Raw genomic sequence first — 10821 nt, 5'->3', positions numbered from 1 at the left:
TACATGTGTTACCTGTGCTTTAAACCCTTTATAAACCATCCTTATAAAGTGATACTATCATGATCTTCATATCTTAGATGGGGAAATGAGATTACTGTGGTTAAGTGCCTTGCTCAAGAGTCCAAAGCTGAAGAACTGAAGCAAAGAAATGGCAGAGTCAGGATTCTAACCCAGGTCTGCCTGATCCCACAGATTCCATAGATGGTGTTTTTAAGCACCCTGCAAGAGCACTCCGTTCCTGTGTATTTCCAGGTAGTTCCAGTTGATGGTTACTACGTGTTGTGGATGAACAAAATTGAAATATTTGGGTTTCTCCTTTGTTGCAGTGATTAATCACTGCAGTGATAATCACACAGCCAGTAAAATTCTATGCCACCAAACTTTAAAGTGCGCTCATGCTGCTGCACTTTAAAAATTAAGGCAAAGGAAGATGCAGAAGGAAGGGTCAAAGCCAAGAGGCGCACACATTGCTAATTTCCATCATGGAACAAAAGATGTTAGTGTCACTTAACATCTGCACCAGGGAAGCAAAGTGATTCGAGTGATTCAGTCAATTTTTCCAAGGCCTACTCTATGCCAAGTACATTTCAAGCTTCAGTATACACTGGAGGATACAGGCCATTCCCTTTAATTTGGGGTGTATATCCTTAGAAGGGAGTAGACATTCCCAATGTCAGTCACCCAAAAAAGAGGCATATTTTAGGGCAGGGTGGGATCTTGAAATGTGAGCTTTAGAAGGAAATGAAATATCTTCCTCCTGCCAGGTGGGGTTCCCTGGGAGCTGAACTTGGAAGAGCCCAAGTATGTTGTTTTGGTGGGGAGAAAGCATGGGCTGAGGATATTTTGAGGCCTCTGGGCTCTGAAAGCAGCTAAATCCAGTGACCTGTTTTAAGTTATTCTCCTTATATTATTTCCTTACTAAAAAACCTTCGAGCAGGTTTCATTCAACATGTTATTCTGGTCTCAGTAGTGATGTGGGATGATGAGGAAGGGCCTGTGTTCACCTTTGGAGTAGAGAGAAAAGCAGCCCTCTCTTGAGCTCTGCATTGTGGTGAGGTAACGAACTAAGGAACAAGACTCTGGCCCAATCGCTCCTCCACAATGGGTGTTAACTTGTTTTATTGACAGCATTGAATGGACTGGGTGTTCCATTTAGTACTAAGGGATTCAGGAAGTTTTCCACCAAATGTGACACAGACAGAAAAAATTTATGTTGGAAGGATGAAGGGAAATGTTGGATGGGACCAGGTAATCCAAAGTGTTGAATTCATTAATTCATTCAGCAAATGCTTATTCAGTGCCTCCTATGTGCCACTGAACACATAGGCACTGGGGATGCATCCATGAGCAATGACTCCAACTCAAGACAGCCAGCAGCTATTCTGGCAATGTCCTAGGTTGTAAGAAAACTTCACAAGTAATATTTGTGCTGGGCGCGGTGGATCACACCTGTAATTTCAGGACTTTGGGAAGCCGAGGTGGGTGGATCACTTGAGGTCAGGAGTTCAAGACCAGCCTGACCAACATGGTGAAACCCTGTCACTACTAAAAATATAAAAATTAGCCAGGCATGGTGGTGAGCGCCTGTAATCCCAGCTACTCAGGAGGCTGAGGCAGGAGAATCGCTTGAACCTGGGAGGTGGAGGTTGCAGTGGGACAGGATTGCACCATTGCACTCCAGCCTGGGCGACCGAGCGAGACTCTGTCTCAAAGAAAAACAAAAACAAAAACTAGTATTTAATGGATTCTGTCTTCTAGGAATTTACAATTAAAGGAGAGAAGTATATTTAGAAGTGCATTTAGCATTAATATAAGGCATCATTTTTATTCAGTGAATACATTCAGTATCTATTAATACTATTGGCCAGGCCACATATTATTTGCCAGAGAAATGAAAGTAAAGAGACATGGCCCTTACTTACCCTTACTGTGCAGTGCTGTGGCGTATCACCAAAAAAGAAAGAAAAAAAATCAAGTAAACAAATGGTGGGTGCTAAGAAACTAACAAGATACTCCTGAAATAATGGTGGAAACTATTTTAGAAATGGCCTGAGGAAAGTGTTGCTGGTTGAAACCAAAGGGACTTAACCCACTTGTAGAGCATTCAATGATTAGCGGTAAACAAAAGGCTTAAGGGTGGGACCTAAGGTGAAGGGTTCCATTGGAAAGAGGCAGGATTATGCAGGGCCTGATAGGCCAATTAGATAAACTCTGCTAGAGCCTGGGGGACTCCCTCCTAAGAAAGAATTCTGGGCCAGGCGGTGGCTCACGGGCAGGTGATCACCTGAGCTCAGGAGTTCGAGACCAGCCTGACCAACATGGAGAAACCCAGTCTGTACTAAAAATTCAAAATCAGCCGGGCGTGACGGCGCACGCCTGTAATCCCAGCTACTCGGGAGGCTGAGGCAGGAGAATTGCTTGAACCCGGGAGGTGGAGGTTGCGGTAAGCCTGAGATCGCGCCATTGCACTCCATCCTGGGCAACAAGAGCGAAACTCCATCTTAAAAAAAAAAAAAAAAAAGATTCTATGGTTTGAATAGATATTAGGAAAGGAAGAAAGGGAAGTGGCATGAGACAGGCAGGGGAACATTCGTATTCTTCCCCACACAGCAGCCAGAATTTTACTTTCTCAACACATCTGAGAGCATCACTCCCTGGCTTAAACAGTTCAACCATTTTCCATTGTTTAGGACAAAGTTAACACTTATGTCTGAGCACTTTACATGTATTATCTCGTTTTATCCTTACTGTAGTCCTGAGGTTAGTGCAGGGTTTTTTTTTTTTTTTAAGATGAAGTCTTGCCCTGTTGCCCAGGCTGGAGTGCAATGACACAGTCTCGGCTCACTACAAGGTCCGCCTCCCGGGCTCAAGCAATTCTCCTGCCTCACCCTCCCAAGTAGCTGGGATTACAGGCACATGCCACCACACCCAGTTAATTTTTGTATTTTTAGTAGCGACAAGGGTTCACCATGTTGGCCAGGCTGGTCTCGAACTGCTGACCTCAGGTGATCTGACCGCTTCAGCGTCTCAAAGTGCTGGGACTACAGACATGAGCCACCGTGCCCGGCCCAAGTGCGGTTACTATCCTTGTTTTGTATTTGATGAAACCGAGGCAGAGAGAGGCAGAGAGAGAGAGTAACTTGCCCAAGATCCTAATGACAAAGTGACATGGGTAGGATTCAAACACAGTAGGCTGCCTCTAGAGTTCACTTTCTCACTTAACCAAAGATTAAAATCCATTTTGGGGGGTTTGACGTCTATCTGTCCCTGCAGTAGACCCACCCTGGCCCATGCAGTTCGTTCCCTCTCGCTAGCTGCACCCCCTCCAGGACCTGGGAGCCCAGAAACCAGCCGAGCCTTCAGCGTTTCGCCTCCTCCGCCACCAGAGGGCCTTACGGGCCGATCGCCCTTCCGCTAACCGCTCATCCCAGGAGAAAGGGGCGCACAGAGGACAGGATGCCAACAGCAAAACCGCTGCGACGTCTCTCTGCCTCAGGGCTCAGAGCAGCGGGCCGGGACCTCCCACTAACGCCTACCGCAACCCAAGGAGGAGACAAAAGCCACCTCTTGGGCTGCAACATTAACCGTCATCAGCGCGCCTCCTCATCGCGCACTGCGTCAACCCTGCGGCGGGAGGAGGCGGAGCCCGCGTTGTCGCCCCGCCCCCACCTCACGTGACCCACACGGCGCCTCGAGGCCGGAAGCGCGCGCGTTCCGACGTTCCCGGCTGTCTGCGAAGTTCCCGGAGATCCGATCCCGCCGCGGGCTCGCGCTTGTGCTCGCGCTCCGGCCGCTGTGCGCGCTCGTTGCCCATCCTCGTCCCCGCCCCTAGACACGCCGGGCTCTCGGGGCACCACAGCCATGTGCTCGTTAGCGTCAGGCGCTACCGGTGGGTACCCTGGCCCCTCAGCACCCGGCTCGCCCAGCCCCAGGCCGTGCCGCTGTGGGGCCGGTGGAAGACCCTCCGGGACACGGGTCCGGCCCGGGCGGGGTGGGGGGCTCGCAGGGAAAACGGAGGAGGTGCTGAGTGAGGGCCGCGGGTGGACGGGGCGGGGGAGAGCCCATCCTCACCTGCTCCTGGAGCCCCCGGGCCGCACTGGTGTCCGAGGCCGATCTGATTGTTGTGCGTGTGTTAGGCGGCCGGGGCGCTGTGGAGGATGAGGAGGACCTGCCAGAACTGTCGGACAGCGGGGACGAGGCTGCCTGGGAGGATGAGGACGATGCTGATCTCCCCCACGACAAGCAACAGACCCCCTGCCTGTTCTGTAACAGGTTCGTCCACCTCAGCGCCTGGCCCCTGCCCTAGTGTGCCCAGGCGCGTGGGTCTGTGTGCCCAGGAACGACTTCGGGCAGGAGGCGAGCCAGAGTGGCCTGTCTTTGAATTCTGGAACACTGGTCTGGGGTGAGAGCTTGTGGAGAAGGAGGACCCTCAGTAGTAGAGAGTGGGAACCGTGAACTGGAAGGCTGGTTGTGCTACCAGCTTTTGACTAGTAGTGCATTGAATCTGTGGTTCCCTAATCGTGTCGCTTGAGACGCTGAAAAAACAAAATGATACTGAACTCTGCACCTGAATGATTCTAAATCAGGGATGGGGTCTAGGAATATTCTGTTTTATGAGAACAAGATCAGAAGTAACAGTGAAGTTACTAACGAGTTACTAAATGAGTAACAAATTTGGGAGCCACACTAAACTAGATAATCCCTACGAAGCCTTCCAGCTTTACCTTGCTAATTATTTGAGAAGTAGGGAGCTTCTCAGGTGAAACATTTCTGTTACATTTGAGCGGTTTACATAGCCTAAGAAGGAAGTTCACCTTCTTTAAGTAGGATTTTTCACTTAGAGAAAAAGAGACTGCAGTATCAATAATTTGCTCAAGGTCACAAAGCTGTGGTGTGCTTATTTCCAAACTCACATTCCTGCCACTTAAAATTCTGCCTATTAGTCTTGGGAAGCTTTGGCTGCTGTCCTAGGCAAATAGGCAGGAAAGAGGCCCGGCTGGCATTGGCCAGTGTTACTTTAATACATTTTCCAGTGTTCTCTGTATCTGGGCGTGGTGCTGATTGGTGGTGTGTTAGTGTTCTCATCTGTAGCCCCATTGGGTAGACAGAATGCCTGTATATATTCTAGTTGTCATACAGTATTTATTGAGCACCAGTGGTGCAGTGGCTGTGATAGCCTCCAAATAACCTATCTTGGTAAAGCTGAAAACTAATGCTCCACATGTGTAAGGAATATAGATAAGGTATGCAGCTTCTCTGCTGTGTATTCCTGTTTAAGTGTCCTTCAGATTTGCATGCCACATAATAAAGAGGCTTGATCCTCACAGTGTCTATAATGCAAGTACTTCGGGAACACTACAAGATCACTTTTGAAATAAGGCACTTTGGGAGTATGCCAGCTGTAAAATTACATTTTATGCTTTATTTCTAAAAGCAGTTTGAGCTGTGCCAGTTCAAAGCCTCTAAAAGCAGAGTTGACACTTAGAGGAGAAAAAAAATCTCAAGTAGAGAAATTGTGTGACTTGAGAGAAACAGACTCTATCAAAGGGAACTCTCTTAAAAGCTTGTTGATAAAATCAGTGACATTATTTGACAAATAAATTCACCTTGACGTTTAAAGGATAATTGGTTTTAGGTGTAAAATGGGACTCAGAAGTACTAATTCCCTTTAGAAATGCTGGGTTCCCTTCCTTTCAGATACAAGTCTGTTTTAATTGGAAATAAAACTAGAAACCAGCAGAGTGAAAAAAAAAAAGTGTATATGTAACATGAAATCAGTATTTAGACTTCTTGGGGGACTATTCCATGAAGCTGTTGCTTAATTTTTCAGGTTGTTCACATCTGCGGAAGAAACATTTTCACACTGTAAGTCTGAGCATCAATTTAATATTGACAGCATGGTTCATAAACATGGTGAGTGTTTTTTAGAATAAAGGCAATTTAAGTTGTGAAATTTGGCCAAGTATGGAGGCTCACGCCTGTCATCCCAGCACTTTGGGAGGCTGAGGTGGGTGGATCACTTTAGGTCGGGAGTTCAAGACCAGCCTGGCCAACATGGTGAAACCCCATCTCTACTAAAATACAAAAATTATCTGGGTGTGGTGATGCACACCTGTAATCCCAGCTACTCAGAAGACTGAGGCAGGTGAGTTGCTTAAACCCGGTAGGTGGAGGTAGCAGCGAGCTGAGATGGCATCACTGCACTGCAGCCTGGGTGACAGAGTGAGACTCTTCTCAAAAAAAAAAAAAAAAAAAAAAAAAAAAAAAAAAAAAAAAAACGGTTGTGAAATATAAGTTCAGATTTTATAGTTTTTCAGACCCTTTTCTGTATGAGTTTAATATGGCAAATCATACAGCAACATCTTATCTTGTGGAAGTGGAGTTTTTTTGACAAGCGATCCTTGAGAAAAGATGAATAAGTCACTCTTCTAGACAAGATTCACTATATTTAAGCTTATATTAGCTTTTCAACTAAAAACAAAAACAGATTTGGCATGTGATTACATTTTTACATTTTATGTGATTACATATTAGTTTTAGGGAGAGCAAGTGTAGATGTAGGACTTGAAAAAGGAGGCAGTTCATTTGAAAAAAGACGACTTAATCAGCTCGAAGCATGACATGAACTTCACGCCCACGAGACTGAGTTTTATACAAAGTTTGGTAGAGACTGGAAAAAGACTGATGAAATTAAGGTTAATATGCAAAATACTCAGGTGATGTTTCTGTTGAAACTTTTATTTAAACACAGTTGCCTTACGATTAAGGCCTTCCACTTCTTTAAATGGATATAGAAGAGGTATACTACAATAAAATTAAATAGGCCAGGTGCGGTGGCTCACGCCTGTGATTCCAGCACTTTGGGAGGCCAAGGTGGGTGGATCACAAGGTCAGGAGATCGAGACCATCCTGGCTAACCCAGTGAAACCCCGACTCTACTAAAAATACAAAAAATTAGCCAGACATGGTGGCAGGTGCCTGTAGTCCCAGCTACTTGGGAGGCTGAGGCAGGAGAATCACTTGAACCCGGGAGGCAGAGGTTAGAGTGAGCTGAGATCATGCCACTGCACTCCAGCCTGGGCGACAGACTGAGACTCCGTCTCAAAAAAAAAAAAAAACAACAATACAGAATAGGTGTTTTGGTCCCTATATTTGTTGACAACTAAGAAGGGACATTATTGAAGAATAGCAAATACTAACAGATGTTTCAGTGTCAGATAAATACGTGGTATCACATGTTCATAAATCATAAATTCAGGTGCAAATACTTTTGTAAGGCATAAATGACAGCCTCATTTTTTAATGCTTTTTGTTTTTGTTTTTGTTTTTTCTGAGACAGAGTCTCGCTCTTATTGCCCAGGCTGGAGTACAATAGCGCGATCTTGGCTCACCGCAACCTCCGCCTCCTGGGTTCAAGTGATTCTCCTCCCTCAGCCTCCTGCGTAGTTGAGATTATAGGTATGCGCCACCACACTGGCTAATTTTGTATTTTTAGTAAAGACAGGGTTTCTCCATGTTGGTCAGGCTGGTCTCGAACTCCCGACCTCAGGTGATCCACCCGTCTTGGCCTCCCAAAGTGCTGGGATTACAGGCATGAGCCACTGTGCCCAGCCTTAATGTTTTTAATGTTGCATTTCTAAAGTATTAGACTCATACTTGAGATAGAATTATGTTTTGTTTTGTTTTTTTCACTTACCAATATAGGGGGTTTGTATACTATTAAAGCTTTCTCATAACAGTTTTATGACAAATAATTGGTTGGTTGGATATATTACTGCTTTCCTTTGTTTTAAATGCTGCTTAATTTCTGGAAAGATATGAGAACCAGATAACAAGCCTGATTGGGTTTGCATCATTTAACTTCATGTAGAAGCTAGTATACACCATGTCCTGGCAAAATTATAATTTGATACACACCATAAAAATTAGGGATTTAAAACTTTCAGCTCTGATATCAATTGCCAAATACTTGGTAAAATGTCGGACCTAATTTTCCAGATTTGTATTATTCTGACAAAGGAGGAGCAGAATTTTAAAAATCAATTTCTCTTTTTTTTGGAAATACTACAAAAGCTTTAATTTGTCTTCTGTGGCTGCTTCTCAATACAGAAGTATCATCGTATTACTACTTCTAATTCTTAATAAAACTCAAAATATAAGTACAAAATTAGGGGTCAGAAGTATTTTATTGTTTAATCAGAGAAGTCTTTCTAGAACGGGTCAGTTAAACAAAACTCCTTATGTTAAAATAGGTGAATTATCTTTTTTCCCCCTTTAGGACTTGAATTTTATGGATACATTAAGCTAATAAATTTTATTAGACTTAAGGTAAGTTGACAGCTTAATTTATAATTTTGTTTAGAAATTAAAGAAATGCTACAGTGACTGTCAGTGTACTGATTATTTAAAAGAATATGAGGAACTGCATTAAATGTGGTACTCATTATATTGGGGAATCATGGACATTAGGAACTAGCACAGCAGAAAGCACCATGTAAATGTCTACCATAACTAACAAATATTATTTTCACTGCATCTAAGAGATGAATCCGTGTATGTGAAAAACTAATTCAGTGTCAGATAAAGGGAAATACTGATGGACAGGATCTGTAAAATCAGAAATAATTTCTAATGTGATTTTAAGTATTTTGGTTGCTCTTTTTTCTGTTTTTTCCAAATACTTTGTGTTTTTTTGTCCTACTTAAATGAATGTTTAATGACACGACAACACTTTCCCCAAATCCAAACAGTAAGAAAAACTCTACATTGAAACTACTGATTAAGCAATCATCCAGCAAGTTAATGAAATGACAGGCGTGTGCAGACTTTTTAGAGACATACTGATTTTGTGTAATGCAAACATGATTTCCTTTGTTTAATTCTAGTTTTTACTAAGGAGATTTTGTGATTATGTATAATGAAAAAACATGAAATTAATTTTATATCCAGAATCCTACAGTTGAGTACATGAATTCCATATACAACCCAGTGCCTTGGGAGAAAGAAGAGTATTTGAAGCCAGTATTAGAAGATGACCTTTTACTTCAATTTGGTAAGATGAACATAAGTGTATCTACTTTAATTAACATAAGGCCATTTGTTATGGCAAAATGGAGGTAAAGTGTTTTAGGAAAAGACATGCTTTTTAAAATTCTCTAAATGCCTCATCAGGTAGTTGGTTTCAATGGAAAAGTTAAGTTGCTTAAAAACTAATAGTCTGCCAGGCGCGGTGTCTCATACATGTAATCCCAGCACTTTGGGAGGCTACGGGCAGATCACAAGGTCAGGAGATCGAGACTATCCTGGCTAACACAGTGAGACCCCATCTTTACTAAAAATACAAAAAGTTAGCCGGGCATGGTGGCGGGCACCTGTAGTCCCAGCTACTGGGAGGCTGAGGCAGGAGAATCTCTTGAACCTGGGATACAGGTGACAGAGCAAGACTCTATCTAAAAAAACCAAATACTCTGTGATCAAAGGATTGTCTGTTTTTGCCTTTAATTGCTTCATTTATTTTGGAGCTCTTATGTGAGGTTTATACACATTTATAATTGTTATATTTTACTGAAATATTAGCCAACTTTTGCAGTAATTCTTCTCTGCCTGAAAGAAGTATCCAGGTGATTTGAACATCCTGAGACAGAAGGTAGACGTGGAAATTCGTCTTTCTGAATATGGTTTAGGCCTTGAATTCTAGCAAATTGTAGTTAGGAATCTTAATATTTACTAAATCCTTTCTCTTTTTCAAATCTCTAAGTTTAATCTTTAATATATAATTATCTGCATATTCTTAACATTAAAAAGTTTTTATTATGACAATTTTTATTGCAGCAGAAAGCAAAACAGAAACTGACCAGTTTGAAGAATTTTGAAATCAAAATACAAAATGAGGTTTGTAGTAGGAAGTAGAAAACACAGTATACCAGCCTTATATAATTTAGAAATATTTTGTTGTGCTCATTAATTTTTGGTGAATTAGATAGTGAATGAATGCAGTTTTTAAACCTCAGTGACTCAATATTCTACCAGCGTGATTAGAAGTTAGTGACACCCTGCACTGCTTTTATAACAAGAATTCAACTTAGGCTGTAACCTCTTATAGTATTATGCATTCGTTAGGCTTAGCTGTTTTGTCCTAACTCTGAAGAAGTGTCTTCACAGCTGAAAAATGAATAGGAATGTTTACAAAGTCACATTTCTTCCAGTGCTATCCTGAGGGGAAAATGTAATATTTGCACTACTTACTGCCTTAAGTTGATCTGAAAGTTAGACCAGTAAATGGACATTGATTTTGTGAAATTCACAAACTACATATATTAACTTATCTTTGCAGAGAAGTGAAATTAAAATTAAATATAGTGAAATTAAAATTAAATCAATAATTTAAAAATACTAGGAATTAGGATATTTAATAATATCAGCAATAAGACTTTAGTGTATAGGTTTCACTCCACCTTGCCCAGGATGAAAAATTAGTTTGTGGAATTCTTTACACACTGTCCTTAGGAATGTTTTTTTTCCTCCAGTTTATTCAGGTATAATTGATAAGTGAAAATTTTGTACATTTCAAGTATACAATATGACGATTTGATATGCATATACATTGTGAAGTGATTACTGTAACCAAGCTGATTAACATCATCACCTCACATTCCATTTTTTATTTTTGTGTTGAGAACAGCTAAGATCTACTGTCTGCAAATTTCACATATACAGTGCAGCATTTTTAACTATAGTCACTTTACCATAGGCAGATGCCCATAACTTACTCGTATTGTAGCTGAAAGTGTGTACACTTTGACCAACATCTCCTCATTTCCA

General features: G+C 42.2%; 1 protein-coding gene across 3 annotated transcripts in view; it reads left to right on the top strand.

The window, feature by feature from the left end:
* The first annotated feature begins 3678 nt into the window (after positions 1–3678).
* Positions 3679–10821, top strand: part of PRMT3 (protein arginine methyltransferase 3) — a 135814-nt gene continuing 128671 nt past the window's right edge. For 2 of the 3 annotated variants that reach the window (XR_004053540.1, XM_030917525.1), the window contains exons 1-4: positions 4143–4402; positions 5831–5913; positions 8279–8328; positions 8950–9052. Coding sequence is in view for 2 of the 3 variants with exons in the window: in XM_030917525.1 (XP_030773385.1) it covers positions 4158–4402; positions 5831–5913; positions 8279–8328; positions 8950–9052 (481 nt within the window). In the remaining variant the exon portion in view is untranslated. Of the gene's footprint in view, positions 3890–4136; positions 4403–5830; positions 5914–8278; positions 8329–8949; positions 9053–10821 lie in introns of those variants that run through there. The other variant, XM_010388252.1, reaches the window with a different exon arrangement.

Source organism: Rhinopithecus roxellana, chromosome 15 (genome assembly GCF_007565055.1).
Source record: "Rhinopithecus roxellana isolate Shanxi Qingling chromosome 15, ASM756505v1, whole genome shotgun sequence".
NCBI lineage: Eukaryota > Metazoa > Chordata > Mammalia > Primates > Cercopithecidae > Rhinopithecus > Rhinopithecus roxellana.
The sequence above is the reverse complement of the archived record's forward strand: the minus strand, read 5'-3'. Positions and strand labels throughout refer to the sequence as shown.